The sequence below is a fragment of the Haemorhous mexicanus genome, chromosome 1, assembly GCF_027477595.1.
Source record: "Haemorhous mexicanus isolate bHaeMex1 chromosome 1, bHaeMex1.pri, whole genome shotgun sequence".
Lineage (NCBI taxonomy): Eukaryota > Metazoa > Chordata > Aves > Passeriformes > Fringillidae > Haemorhous > Haemorhous mexicanus.
Genome location: NC_082341.1, coordinates 146,232,866 through 146,246,780, shown reverse-complemented (window position 1 = coordinate 146,246,780; position 13,915 = coordinate 146,232,866). Strand labels below are relative to the sequence as shown.

The following is a 13,915-nucleotide window of genomic DNA, read 5'->3' as shown; positions in this document are numbered from 1 at the left end:
AATCTATTATGCATTCTTACCATAATTAAGACTTGTCACCTATAGGTTTTACTGACTGTCCTGCTATTAATTTATGAGGGATGGTGCAAAGGAACACCAGATTTAGGCTATATATAAATTTAGTGTAAAAGAATTATAAATATTAATGCAAAACTATGTAGTGTGTGGAGTTGGAAGGGACTTCAAAAGGTCATCTGGTCCAATCTGTCGCTCAATGAGACTCTCCTAAAGCCAACTGCCCAGGACTGTGTCTGGATAGCTTCTAAAAATCTCCAAGGATGGAGATTCCACAACCCCTCTGAGCAACCTGCTCCAGTGCTCCATCACCCTCAGAGTACAAAGCGATCCTTTATGCTCAGATGGAATAGATTGTTACATGCCCATGTGTGATCCTGCAACTATCATCTACAGAGGCACACACTCAAAATTATTGAGAGTAATGAATGCCTTACCCAGACAACAGGCTCATCTCCATGTCCAGATTTCTGCTTCCAGAGTGGAATCTGAAAGTTATAAATGAACCTGAAGTGAAAAAAATCTTTCAGATTAATACAGATTAATTTCAGCTGAACAGGTTAGTTCTTTGCTAACCTATCAATTTCCTCAGCTTACATCTGTGCTGCAGTAAGAAAGTTTTTTCTAGTTTCTCTCTCAGGAGAATGAAATTGGAGATACTATTCTGGGCCACATTAAAAAGAAGTGTGATGGAATCACTATCCCTAGAAACATCCAAAAGACCTGAGGATATGGTTTAGAAGTGAACATAGTGGTGTCAGCTTAACAGCTGGACTTGATGGCCTTAGAAGTCTTCTCCAACCTTACGGTTATTAATGGTTCTATGATTTTAAAAAGATAACTATTCTCCTAAATTGACAGATTACAGAAAGAGTTACTCCCTCAGCTCACAGGGACACCATGCCTCATTCCACTGTCCTGAATGCAGAGCATAATTAAAAGACCTCACGTGTGGTTGGCACACCTCTGAGCCAAAGAGAGCTACAGGACAGGTTTGGACTGTATCTCACCTACAGGCTGGCTAAAGGCTCACTCCCCAACACTGGGCTGTGGTCGAAATCGCGGGGACCATTCTCACTGCGACTATTCTCACCTACACTGGGCTGCGGTCTAAAGGCCCGAGCCTTTCCACAGCTGTCTCTGATCGCATCCCATTGACTCACCATCCTCTTATCATTGGATATGAAAACAGCATAAAATTCTTCTAAAGGGTACCGATCCTGACTCCTGATGTAGTCACAAAGCTTCCAAACATTTTCTTCGCTGCAAAACACAAAATCGGTTATTTATTTTGTTTTTCTCCAACTTCCTTTTTCGTGACGAGAAGCGCGCCCAGGAGTGTGACCAGCCCGCAGCCGCGCCATTCCCGCGGTGCCTCCGACTGTCCCGGCGCCTCACGGCGGTGCGAGGGGGCACCGGCTCGCCTGTCCCCGTCTCCCTTACCAGTAGCAGCTGGTGTAGGTGCAGGCGGGGCGGGGCGGCACCGCCGCCTCATAACCAGCCTCGGGCCGCGCCATGGCCGGTCTGAGCGGGGCTGAGGGCGGTGCAGGAAGCACTGGGCCCGGCGGGAGCAGCCGCTATGCCGTCCCCGAGGAAACCGCGGCCATCCCGGCTCGGCGCGGGCACTCGGCGGGTACGGCCCGAGCGGCGGCAGGAGGCAAGGGGACCCCTCAGGCGGGCGGGACAGGACGAGGCGGGACCGCGAGCCAGCCCCGCCCCGCGCCGCCGGCGCAGCGCTCCGAGTTTTCGGCGCCAAACGTCTGTGGCGCGGGGAGCCGCAGTGCGCCGTGTGCCCTTCCGCCGTGCAGCGGGCCGGGAGTAGCGGCCGTAGGGAGCGGGAGGGAGCGCGAGGGAGCGCGGCGGAGGGATCCGGGCGGCGCGCACGGCCGGCGGGCGCGGGGCCGCATCCCCCCTCGCCATGGTGGTCCTGCGGAGCAGCGCTGCCCGCCCGCCCCGCATGGCTGCCCGCGACAGCCGCTGTCGGCGGCCCCCCTTCGACCTCCTGGACTCCAGCTCCGAGTTCATTTCCCTGGAGTCTCCCGCGCTCAGAAGCCACCGCGTGTGGACGCGCTCCGGGTCCGCCAGGGCCGCGGTATCCAGGGGCGCCCGGAGAGCCGAGGAGGCCGTGAGTGGCGGGGCGGGGGAGGGGGGGGGTGAGCACGGCCTGGCGGGCAGCACTGTGCTCTGGGCCCGGAGAGGCGGCGGGGGGAGCCGGTGCTGGCCGGGAGCTGCTGGGAGGAGCGGAGAAAGCGCTGCGGCGTGGTGTTCCGTGGAGGAGAAAAAGAGGGGAGAACTGAGTGTTTGGGGCAGGCGGCTGCCGTTGGGGGTGTGTGAAGAAGCAGCCGGGCCGCCCTCCGTTCCCGGCCCCCACTCTTAAAGGGGGCTAAGCCCTGGTCCGGGGGTCGTGGCAGCGACCTGAGAGCCGGCCTTTGGGAATACAAACCTGCATGGCCTCATGGTTTGCTGCGTTGTATGTCATGTTTATCTTGGTTCAGTTCCTTATCTGAATAAGTTACCTTGAGAAGATCGCAGAAAGCTCTTTGCTTTAGTTGCAGTAATGCTTATGGAGCGCTCTCTATTTAGATGACAGTAATGCAACAAAACCGGCACGATACAAAATATATGGGATCTCTGAGGGCATTCTGGTTGGCCTCAGAGATCCCATATATTTTGTAGGCCTGCTAAGTACTCCTTAAGCGCTTCACTAAGTACTCCTTAGTCACGTGTATCCAAATAGTACTTTGGATGCTCTAAAAAAGAAAATGTGTAGAAATTAAGGGTTCATTTGTACTTAATTAAAGTGCATAACCTAAACCGGTGAAAATGTTACTTGAGCTTACTATAATCTTGATCTGCCCTGCTAGAAGAGAGACAACTTGCACGATGGTAAAGGATAGATATCAAGTGGCCTGTGCTTTCTGCATGTCAGCATTGCAGCTATATTAAGTGAATCATTTCACTTTCCATTGTTTTTAACATAGCTTTCAAAAAACTAAATCTTTCCTCTGCTATTTCCAAGTCAGGCTCCACTCTGCAGGCTGTCCTGCATTTCTGTGACAAATAAAGGCAGACCAGATCCGACTTGAAAGTGGTCTGCTCTTCAGGGGAGCCCTGCCTTGGAATGATGATTCTCAAAGGCTCTGTTTCCTTCCAGCAGAAGTCTTTCAGGAGTCTCAGTTGTATGAATTAATTTTATATTTTTATGTTTTGTGCCATTATATTCAAGACTACTGAACTAAAAAGGGAAAAGTCCTTGCAGTGGTGGGTTTTTTTACCCCACTTAAAAAGAGTCATGGAATCTTCTTAAAGATCACTACTTTGTTTTTGCAGTCTCCACTAGAAATGGTTGTTGGGAGCTCGTTCCACCTTTGCTCAGGAGGGAAGGCTGTGAAGCATTAGGCAGATAATCCTGTTGGCATGTGTTCTCAATGTGGAAAACAGGAATGAGGAAACTAAATGTAAAGTTATTCCTGAAACTAAAGTAGAATCATTGTTATGAAAATGGTTGCAAGGTTGTTCTTTAGTTTGGGTTTGTTTTTTCTTTGGGGTTTTCTTTCCTTCCTTTTTGTAGACCTTTCCTGTACTTTGAGCATGAAGTGATTACCTCATTTGTAGGTTGCTGGGCACTGCTGGAGGTTTTAACTGTAGAGATAATGTAGAAGTGCTCCATCTGACAGAGATCATGAGAACTGGTGCTAGCTTCATTTTCAAGTCCTGATGCCTCTTTCCTGTCTTGTTGGTGTGCAAGGACGTGGTGGTAGCAGCTCTTGCTTTTTTTTTTTTTCTGATATCAGCATATGGTTTATCTTTAGTTATACAGCTCATTTCATCCATAGACAGTAATAACCATACAACAGGAGATCTAAGGTAAACAGACATCTGCTGAGTTTATTCTCTTCCAGGTTTCCAGTCCCAGTAAATTTCATGAGTGAGTCTCTCAGTGAGATCCAAAGTGGTTGCTATCCCTTTGGAAGCCATGTATCTCCAGGTCTATAACCCTAGTTATAGGGTTATAATTCCCAAAGCTGAACAAGTTTGTTCTTGTGGCCTGTATTTGAGGGCAGTGTACTCCAGAATTCCCTTTTTGTCTGGGCATTCTGACCTGTATCAGAAACAATGTGGCCAGCAGGACCAGGGCAGTGATTGCTGTGCTCAGCAATGGTGAGGCCATACCTTGAATCTTTTATCAAGTTCTGGCCTCTCCTGACAAGAAAGACATTGAGGTGTTAGAATATGTCCTGAGAAAGACAGCAGAGCTGGAAGAGGTCTAAAAAGTAATGTGAGGAGCAGATGAGAGGGCTGGGGGTGTTTAACTTGGAGAAAAGGAGACTCGGGGAAAGACCTTACCATCCTTAACTACTTGAAAGGAGGTTGTAGGTGATCATCCTCTTCTCTCTGGTAACCTGTGACAGGTGAAGAGGACGTAGTCTCTGGCTGCACCAGGGAAGGTTCAGGTTGCACATTAGGAAGAAATTTTTCACAAAAAGGGTGGTTAAGTCTTGAACAGGCTATGCAGGGAAGTGTGGAGTCACCACCCCTGAAAGTGCTCAAGAAATAACTGGATGTGGCACTTAGTGCTGTTCACAAAGTGATGATCATTCAGAGGTTGGACTCAGTCTTGGAGGTCTTTTCCAACCTTAATGATTCTATGAAAGTGAGTTGGCAAGCTCCTCTGCCAGCTCCCTCTGTACCCTTGGGTGGGATCCCATTGGGGCCAGTAGAAGTGTGGGTGTCCAAGTGATGTAGCAGGTCACTGACTGTTTCCTCCTGGGTTATGGGGGCTTCCTTCTGCTCTCTGTCCCTGTCTGGGTACCATGAGGACTGCTGGTTTAACTGTTAAAGACTGAGGCAAAGTACTTCTGCCTTTTCCTTATCCATTGCCATATGTTTGCCTGTACATCAGGTGAAGGATGTGATTCTCTTTAGTCTTCCTTTTCTTGCTGATGTATTTGTAAAAATTTTTTGTGTCATCTTTTATGGCAGTAGTCAGATTAAATTCTGTTTGTGCTGTAGCCCTTGTAATTTTCTCCCTGCATAACCTCTCGACATCCTTGTGGTCCTTCTTCACTCATCATCTCCATCAATCAGTGGAATTATCTTGTTAACATTAGTGTGAGAAGTAGAATAGTCTGGTCTGGTTTCTGCCCTTCTTAGTGTGAGATTTAGTTTGGCATACTTGCACTGAGACCTTGGGTTGTAAATGGAACAAGTGCTTCCTGTGGTCATTGCAGCTTTCCTCACACAGTAAAAGTCAATAGCATCCTCCTTGCAGAAACACCAATGTGAACAAGATCAACATCCATGAAGAACTGTATCCTGAGTTCCCTTTGGTTTTCTGTGGATAAATGCTACCCTCTGGAAGGAAGTCTTTTTATAGCCCTCTAAATGCCATTATAAATGGAACAGAGACAGGAGGAAAGTTCTTCCAAAAAGATTTTAATCTCAGTACTAGGAATTTTTCAGTTGCATTAAATATATAGAAATCTAGCAGAAAATGAACCCCCTTAGGTTCCAGCTGCTCCTCAGAGATCAGAAGAGCTGGGTGCCACTGGGCCTAAGTTCTGATTATAGCCCATTGGACACTATCTGCCTGGCTGAGTTCTATAGGAACTTCTAGGATCCAGATTCACAAGTAGTGCAGGTAACTGAAGTGACAGGAAAGCAGATTCTTAATTGCTAGTGGCAAATGCATGAGCTACAGAGTGTTAATATGTGCTGTTACCAAAGGAATGGTGACAGAGATCTATGAGCAATAGATCTAAGTAAATATTCCCAGGTCTGTTCCAAGACAGTTGGGAGTCACAAAGCTCACCTAAAGGTGTTCCTTCAGGAACAAGGAGTGACACAGTCCATCAGCTGATCCAAAGCAAGGAGAGGGGCTTTCCTGTCTCTCTATTGTTTTGCTTGTTTGGTTGGTGGTTGTTTTGGGGTTTTCTTTTGCCCCACACCCCCAAAGCAGTGTAATTTTGTCTCTTCCCAAAGTGGGGGAACAATTGCATGTTATAGGTGAGATTTTGGTTACTGGGGTCACTGAACCAATTTTGAAATAAAAGATTTTGGGTTTTTTCTTTGAAATCTGATGTGGTTTTTTCATCAGAGGTACTTCTTGGTGCAGAAGTGGTTCGAGGCTTCCTTGCCGTTGGTTTCAACTCTCTTGAATCTGGAGTGTAACAGACTAAACTTGATCAAATGAGGCAATAGGTGGTTCAGATAAATACATTCTTCCTTCTTTTCCTAGAAATATTCCTCTGGCAACATTGAATGTTTCAATGGACACTGTTTAAGATCAATGAGAAAAAACATGCCACGCTGCTCAGAGTCTAGCTTTGACAAAAGCATGGAAATATTAAGTGAAAATGTCAATCGACACTTTTCGAGGTATTGTATTTCTAGGTGTTCAATCTCTGTTTAAGTCATAGAATGAAAAGCAAAAGTGAAAGCATGCACAGTGAGTCACATGATGATAAATCTACAGCTAAAAACCCACAAGAGAATGTGACTATGTTAATGTGCCAGTGTCTTAGAACTAGAAACACTCTTCTTAGTAAAAGTGTTCTGCTTCTACAAAAGGCATGTATCTCCTCCCAGTCCTTTGAGATCTCCACTTTGGTTACTGAAGTATTACCTCCCCTGTTGAGACATCAAGATGAGCATGCTGGGAAATATCTGTCCTTAGAGAGCTGTGTGCATATGGTACACAGCAGACTCGGGATCCAAATCTTCCCTGGAGTCTACTGGCTTTTTTTTGCTTGACATGGAGCACCAGATTCAAGTTCCCCAGTGCTGAGGGAGAAATGTGCAATGCAATGTGATTCAGTACTTTTGTACAATACTTCTAATACAATTCTGTTCTCCTTTCTTCTCTCTTTCTTAATGTAGGCAGTTGGCAAAGCCAAAATCAGGCCCAAAAAAGGAAGACTATAAAGAAGGTAAGTAGTGATAATTCCGTAGGATTCCTTCTTAGCCAGATTTCTGAGATGGATTGCATTTGTCACTTTGTCCATTTAACTTGGCCACAAAAACTTCTGAATTCATCAGCCAAAATCACCTGAAGTTGTGAGAATAGATATAACAAAGAAAGGAATTTCCAGTGAGTTTTATGAAAGGTGGTAGGTGCATATAGGAGGAGACGCCATTAATTCCTTTCAGGCTTGGGAAGAATACAGTGTAAATTCCTGAATTTTTGGGCCTTAAAGAGTCTGTTCCTTAGCTCATGTTTCTTTGTGTCAGTGATTTTTCTAGGGTCGCAGAGCTGGTTAACTATACAGGTTAACTGTAAATCGGTCTTTCAGGTAGGAGGGGATATTGCAGTACTGTACACAAGTCAGTTATAAAGTAATTCAGTCATGAGATGAACACTGGCATGGGAAGGTGTCCCTGAAGTTGACCATTTCACCTTTGAACCAACTTGCCATACTAAGTACCTAAGCAGGCTTGGTGCTGTGAGGCCACTTTGTAGCAGCTGGGAAAATCCTTTAGCTCCAGGCAGCATTGTGCCAGCTACAGGCTGAACGTGGGAAGGGACCCAAAATGCGCTTTGTATGTAGTAACTCAAGTTCCTCTTGGCCAATGTAAATTATTGTTTACTGAGCTCAAAGTTAGTTTTATAGTTGGTGGTGATGAGATCAAACCTACCTGTGTATCATGTGGTGATACATCTGTTACTCTCTCATTGACTTCTCTTAACAGTTGTAATGAATCCATAGCAAAGGATGCTATCTGGTAAATATTGGGCAGATCTCTTAAAGCAAGCAAAGTTCTTGCTTTAAAAGTTCATGTGTTTTTGAGTTCTTTATATTTGGGAATTTATCTTGAGGCACTTCTTGTCTTCTAGGGTTTTGTGTCATGGTGCAGAAAATGAAAATGATGCATGCTTAGACAGTGTACCAAAACCAGGCATCTTTAGAACAGACCTCTCATATAAGCAATTTTTAGAAAAAAACTATTAGATACAATTTTACATGAATAGAGGGAAAACACCTTAGAGGTAGGCATTTCTTGTTTTCACTTTCCCAGAGAGATCTAACCAAAATAAATTTGCCTCCTACATGGACCAAAAGCTGGGTGTTTGTTTTCATCAGCTTGGCTTTCCAGTCTACTAAGAAGCTGCTATACAAATCAGACTTTTAAATATGTGGTTTAAGCAGAAGTACTTTAAGTTGAATGCTGTGATCACAAAAATATCTTTCAATTTGGTATTTAAATGTTTAAAATAAAAGGTGGGGGGTTTTATATTTTCCTAGAGCAAGAGTGAAATAAAGGGACTGACATATTTTCCATCACAGAAAGTTTTACGTATTATTGCATTTTAGTGTCCAGAACACTGAAGACCAGAGCTGATGCAAAAGCTGCAGAGCAAGTCCATGAGGAAAATGGGGATCTGGAGGTTCGCCGCAGCTGCAGACTTCGACAAAGCCGTTATTCCACTACCAATGAATCTGTTTTGTTTGACAAACTTATAACAAAGTAAGGAGGTTTTTCTCACCATCTTGCAAAGCTACTACCATAAGCCTTATTAGCAACCCTTTGTACTATGGCAAAATATTGGCTAGGGACTCTCTCCTTCTTTGACAACAGGAAAAGGTATTGTTTTTCCTGGCAACAAGAGCTGTTTGCATTCATTGGTCAGGCTGAGACTTCCTATGAGCTGCTATGTATGTGCTATATCTGAGTGATCAGATGTTAGGAAGAAATGATTTACTGTGAGGGTGCTGAGGCACTTTAATAAGTTGCCTGGAGTAGCTGTGAATGCCCTCTCCCTGGAAGCCTTCAAGGTCAGGTTGGGGCTTTGAGCCACCTGGTCTGGTATGTATGGGCTGGGTAGGTTTGTATGTTGTGAACCAAAACAGTCAGTTTATGTTGTGACTTTGAGTAGATTTAACTTAAGATACTAAGGAAAGTTGGATACTGGCAAAGTGAAGCAATCCAAGTGTTTCTGCCTGTCTGTGGCTTAATTCCCTTTGTGAAGCCCAAACTCAGATTTGTTTTCTGAAAGGTTTGCAAAGTGTAACAGCCGTAAGATGTTGTGTCTAGCATAAGTAGTCATTGAAAATCAATGTGAAATTTAAATAGCAGTGTAGAGAAGCAATCTGTTGTCTGAAGAAGGCTGTGAACCAAGTGAATCAATGCTATCATGCAGAGCAACATAAGTGCTATGGAAACTTCCGTAATTTCTTTGTTACTTTACTGTGATCCTCAGAATTCTTTTTTCCTACTAAAATAGTTGAGGTTTTTTACTGTGTTCATCAAGAGGGGAAAAATAAACCTGAAAACTACATATGTTTGCATATACTCATACATTTGTTCTTAATTCTCTCTATAAAAAGTAAACATTTGACCTAATTTTTAAGTAGTATTGAAAAATTGGGCTAAGTGTCAATGCTTTGCATTGTGCACACTGTATTAAAATATGATGGTTATGTGTGCTGTTTTAAATGGGCTTTTTCTGTACTTGCCTATTTTTGCTTTCATATGTCAACTTTGTATTTTAGTACTGCAGAAGCAGTCTTGCAAAAAATGGATGACATGGAGAAGATGCGCAGACGGCGAAGGATGGGAGACCTGGAGGAGTTCCATGATACAGAAGAAGTAGATACTAATTTATTTTGCTGGTTTTTATAAATACAGTATTTAACATAGGGAGATGATTTTCCTTCCCCAAGAGGAACTCGTGGTTAAATGATAGAGAGCAATCATATTTCTTCTCTTTTAGTTTTGCTTTATTAAATTAAGTTAGTCCGCTGCCCTTTTGAATGGCAGTCACTTTGTTTGCTAAACATTGTCTTAGCCTGCTTTCATAGTTTTTTTTCGTTTGGATCTGCATTCCTATTTTAGAGTTTTATTCATCTTATTAATCCTGGATTCCAGAATGATGTTCCTGTTCTCTCTTGCTGTATAATAATTAAATCTTCTGTGTATATGGAGTGCCTTGATAATGATACTGTATAGGCACCAAATATGCCCACAGGTTTTCTGCTTATATGTGATTGGTCTTTCATATTTGTTTGTTTGTTTGTTTTTTAAGGAAAGCCTTGATATGGAAAGGACTGATGAAGAAATAGCTGATAATCAAGGTAGCATTGTTGGATTAGTCTGTTTTGTGTTTTCTTGACTATGCTCTAGCCAAAAGCTTTGTCTTAAATAATTGAGATGGGATGAACTACTGGGTATTTTTCATCTGTTGAAAAGAATTTGTGCTGCTACTGACACAGACTCTAGGGCTGTACTAAAGTGAGCTCAAAACAGGTTTTCAGAGGAAAAGAGAAGTTGTTTGTCCAATGCTCTTACAGAAGGAAAGGTTGTGGACTGGTGGAAATACATGTGACATAGTGCATTGTGAATTTAATATAATTTGCAACAGTACTTAAGCAGTGCAATATAATGTTGATGTGCAGGGGGTTCCTCAGAAGAAAGTGAAGCCAAAGAAGACGATGGTGAAGACAATCGAAAGCGTTACTCCTTTCGGCAGAGGAAAACTGTTGAGCGCTATCAAGCTCCATTGCAAAGTAGGTTATAGGCACAACTTCTCTTAAGAACTAATTTCTTGCATGGAAGTTAGAGTGTTATGGTTTTTTTTAAAAATGAAAATACCTACACGCACTCAACTTCTATTCAAATATCTTACCTGCAATTTTATTAAGTTCATATATCCTCTGCACATTCTATTTCTTTGCTTTTTGGCAACCTTACTATTATTTTTCAATAAAAATACTACCTATGTATCCTTGAAAAAATAGTAAGCAAACAGACTTGATGACCTTACTTTTGTGATTTTCAGTTCTTAAAACTCAGGTGTGTATGTTTTTGCTTTTATTGTGCACTGATTTTAAAAAACAACCTCTTCCTCCCTCCTCTTGAAACTTCCCTAGAACTTCAAGATGGGTGATAACACATCCTATTCTCTGCCTCTTTTAGTAAACTTTGTAATGTTTAATGTTAAATGTTTGTAACATTGTTCCAATTTTTTTACTTTGAACAGAACCAAGACAACGTAAGATGTATTTTTCAGACAGGTCTTCACCTGTCAGACAAAGAGATTCATGCAAGGGAACTAACAGGTATGAGTTTGGTTAGTGATAATTCTTTCTCAGTAGTGCTGTCAGTCAAATGACTGAATACTGCTTTCAAGGGTTTTTGGACTCTTGGTAATTAGATATTAACAGTATGGTTATTGCTGTGGTAGTCTGAGGGAATAAAATAAGCAAATATTGGAGGAAAGTCTATCTGTTTCATTGGCCATTAGATTTTATTAGAAAATGCAGTTTTTGTGGTGATGATGAGAGTTATGGCTGAGATTGTATAACTGAATTAATTTGTTCTGGAATTGAAGCCAAAGTCTCCCTCTGAAAATCTCAGATTGTTCTGTCTTGAAGGATGCAAATAATTTTCTTAAAACTAAAACCAATTCAATTAGAGAGAGTATGGAAGTTTTAATGAATTTTTTTTAATCACTCAGGTACTGATTCTGGTTTCTCTTTGGAATCAGTTCCAGCTTCTGTATGAAACTATGCTTAAAGCAAGAAAAATGATAAGTGAAATTCTAAATTACAAATTTCAATAGTAATGACAAATAGGTTTATCATCCTGCAAGTGTTGCATGCCATTCCTTGCTAGATAGGAGTGCTTTATTTAGCATCCTTGAAATTAGGCAGGAAGGAGGGAGTTATGAAACCATATTTTGGAATTAAGAGGTTGGTGTTTCACAGAGTAGATATATAATGCTAAGTGAAACTTTATTTGTGGGGAGAGCATGTGGACAAAAAGAGTAACTTGGTTAAGAAATTTCTTTGCACACTGGTTAAACATCTTACCTTCCTAATAGAAATGAAATTTTGCTGTCACTAGGAAAATCACATAATGTAGTTTGAAATCAGATTCATAAGGAGTACAATAATCTGGAAATTTACTAGATCTCAAAGTAAACTGAGATAGTGTTCACTTCAATTTTGATATTACCTACTGTTTATTTTAATTTTTTTAATTGTTTGTTTAAATGTTTGCAGACGGAGACACACAGTCCCCAGCAGTGATTCCTCTTCCTCATCTGATGATGAAGAGGATTTTGAGAGGCAGAGGAACAGAAATTTAAGAAGGTTAATGCAATTGGAGAACAGGGGAGGAAGGAGACTACTTGGGAGGACTTTACATCTTCCTTACTGTGTAGTGTTACCATCTTCATCTTGTTCAGTTTCTAAATTCTGGCAATCCTATCTGTTGATACAACTGTAACTGGACTCTCTACAACTGGATTTTTAGAATAGATTTTAATAAGCAATTTGATTTCTAGGTGGGAAGGGGGGATAACTTCACAGATGAAATTTCTCAATGTAAAATTCTGCTGCTCCTGTGCTTTACAGTAGCTGATTCAGAGAGTAATCCACTGTAACAGGGGATGTTATAAATAGAGGAAGTGACGGGGATTTGGTTTCTTAATAAATGCTCTAGAAAAACTATTTTAGTAACAGTCTAACAGCCTGATGTCTCAGATGTCTTTCAGAGTAGTCTGTTGGCACACAGGTTCCAGGGCCTTGGGAAGGACTGGCAGTGATAGGCAGCCTTTATAATGCTAAAACCAACTGAAATAAATATTGGCTTGGGCTGTAACTTTTTGAATATAGGAGTTAAAAGTATTTGAAAAGTATCAGTGTGTGTGGGGGTCAGGAGACGGGCAGTTTTCTTCCTCACATGAATCCTTGCCGAGGTCTACAAATAAGGAATATCTTGTTTTAAGCTTGTATTCCTATATATGATCTGTTGACTGGCGTGTATAAGTGCTAAGAGCTGTTAAAATAATTAACTCAGTTTAATATCTGGAGTGACCATTTTCCTTTCTTTACTCATGGACATTAATCATAAAACAGCTGGAATTAATATTTAACAATTCAGGAAGTTTACACTCATTTATGAGATCTTCTGCATTCACTTTCTGTTATTAGAAAATCAAAATCCACATTGTATGTTAGAAAGCACCTTTCTTTTTCTCCTTAATTCAAATCAGGTCTCTTCCTGTCAACTTTCGGAAAAGTGACTTAAAGGGAGTTCACAAAGATCGCATGAAAATCGGAGCGAGTCTGGCTGATGTTGATCCAGTGCAAATAGATTGTTCAGTAAGTATTTTTACTTCATTGTGTCACTGAGACATCTTCAGTAATTATGAAACCTTATAGACAGCACAGTATTGTGCTGTCTATAACTTCCTTGGCTTACAGTTTTGTTTCAAGCAGTTTGAAAATTGGCATGAATGTTTCCTTTGTGCTGACATCTAATTTCTGATGGAACTTTATTGAGGTTGCAGCTTTAACATCTAAAATGTGTTCTGTTGTCTCCATCTTTAGGTACGTTTTGATGGCATTGGTGGTCTTGCTGACCACATTTCTGCTTTAAAAGAGATGGTTGTTTTTCCATTGCTTTATCCAGAAGTCTTTGAGAGGTTCAAAATTCAACCTCCAAGGTAAGGGTTGCTATTTAAAACTGTAAATTCAAATTCACCTATTTTCAGGAAAATATTCAACTCTGAAGTATTGTTATGTTTCCATGCTTCAAAATTTTAAATGTTGATGCTTTTGGGTTCTTTTAGCAGTAGGAAAAAGCAACTTTTTAAAAAAGGATAGAATCCAGCATACACGTAGGTTCAAAGATTTACAGTGTGGTGAGACTATCTCTTAAAAGTGTCTTGCCTTCAAAAAGGGGATGGTGAAGAAGTTTTGAGTTCTACATGCAAGTGGACTTGATCAGCCTGTAAGTGGTAGTCAACTGCAGTTTTGTTTTGGGGAAGCCCAATTGTCTGTCCCACCAACTCTTTTTTTCAAGAGTTCCAGTATCAGATTTACAGTTGTGTAGACTGTGGACTTATAACTAAAATCTTGCAGTACTGGCTGTGCTTGGGCTAAAAATGCACCTG

At 41.8% G+C, this 13,915-nt stretch overlaps 2 protein-coding genes across 10 annotated transcripts in view; one reads left to right on the top strand and one right to left on the bottom strand.

The window, feature by feature from the left end:
- The window catches only part of NTAQ1 (N-terminal glutamine amidase 1), a 35,219-nt gene extending 33,619 nt beyond the window's left edge, over window positions 1-1,600 (bottom strand). For 4 of the 5 annotated variants that reach the window (XM_059866420.1, XM_059866406.1, XM_059866413.1 and 1 more), the window contains exons 1-3: window positions 1,459-1,600; window positions 1,179-1,278; window positions 453-503 (exon numbers count right to left, since the gene is read on the bottom strand). In XM_059866420.1, the coding sequence (XP_059722403.1) occupies window positions 453-503; window positions 1,179-1,278; window positions 1,459-1,532 (225 nt within the window). In that variant the 5' untranslated portion in view covers window positions 1,533-1,600. Of the gene's footprint in view, window positions 1-452; window positions 523-1,178; window positions 1,279-1,458 lie in introns of those variants that run through there. The other variant, XM_059866438.1, reaches the window with a different exon arrangement.
- The window catches only part of ATAD2 (ATPase family AAA domain containing 2), a 30,603-nt gene continuing 18,218 nt past the window's right edge, over window positions 1,531-13,915 (top strand). For 2 of the 5 annotated variants that reach the window (XM_059866369.1, XM_059866360.1), the window contains exons 1-11: window positions 1,869-2,140; window positions 6,254-6,393; window positions 6,895-6,944; window positions 8,328-8,481; window positions 9,507-9,603; window positions 10,040-10,088; window positions 10,410-10,520; window positions 10,994-11,072; window positions 12,018-12,107; window positions 13,013-13,121; window positions 13,350-13,465. In XM_059866369.1, coding sequence (XP_059722352.1) covers window positions 1,934-2,140; window positions 6,254-6,393; window positions 6,895-6,944; window positions 8,328-8,481; window positions 9,507-9,603; window positions 10,040-10,088; window positions 10,410-10,520; window positions 10,994-11,072; window positions 12,018-12,107; window positions 13,013-13,121; window positions 13,350-13,465 — 1,202 coding nt within the window. In that variant the 5' untranslated portion in view covers window positions 1,869-1,933. Of the gene's footprint in view, window positions 1,649-1,868; window positions 2,141-6,253; window positions 6,394-6,894; window positions 6,945-8,327; window positions 8,482-9,506; window positions 9,604-10,039; window positions 10,089-10,409; window positions 10,521-10,993; window positions 11,073-12,017; window positions 12,108-13,012; window positions 13,122-13,349; window positions 13,466-13,915 lie in introns of those variants that run through there. The other 3 variants (XM_059866389.1, XM_059866376.1, XM_059866385.1) reach the window with 2 other exon arrangements.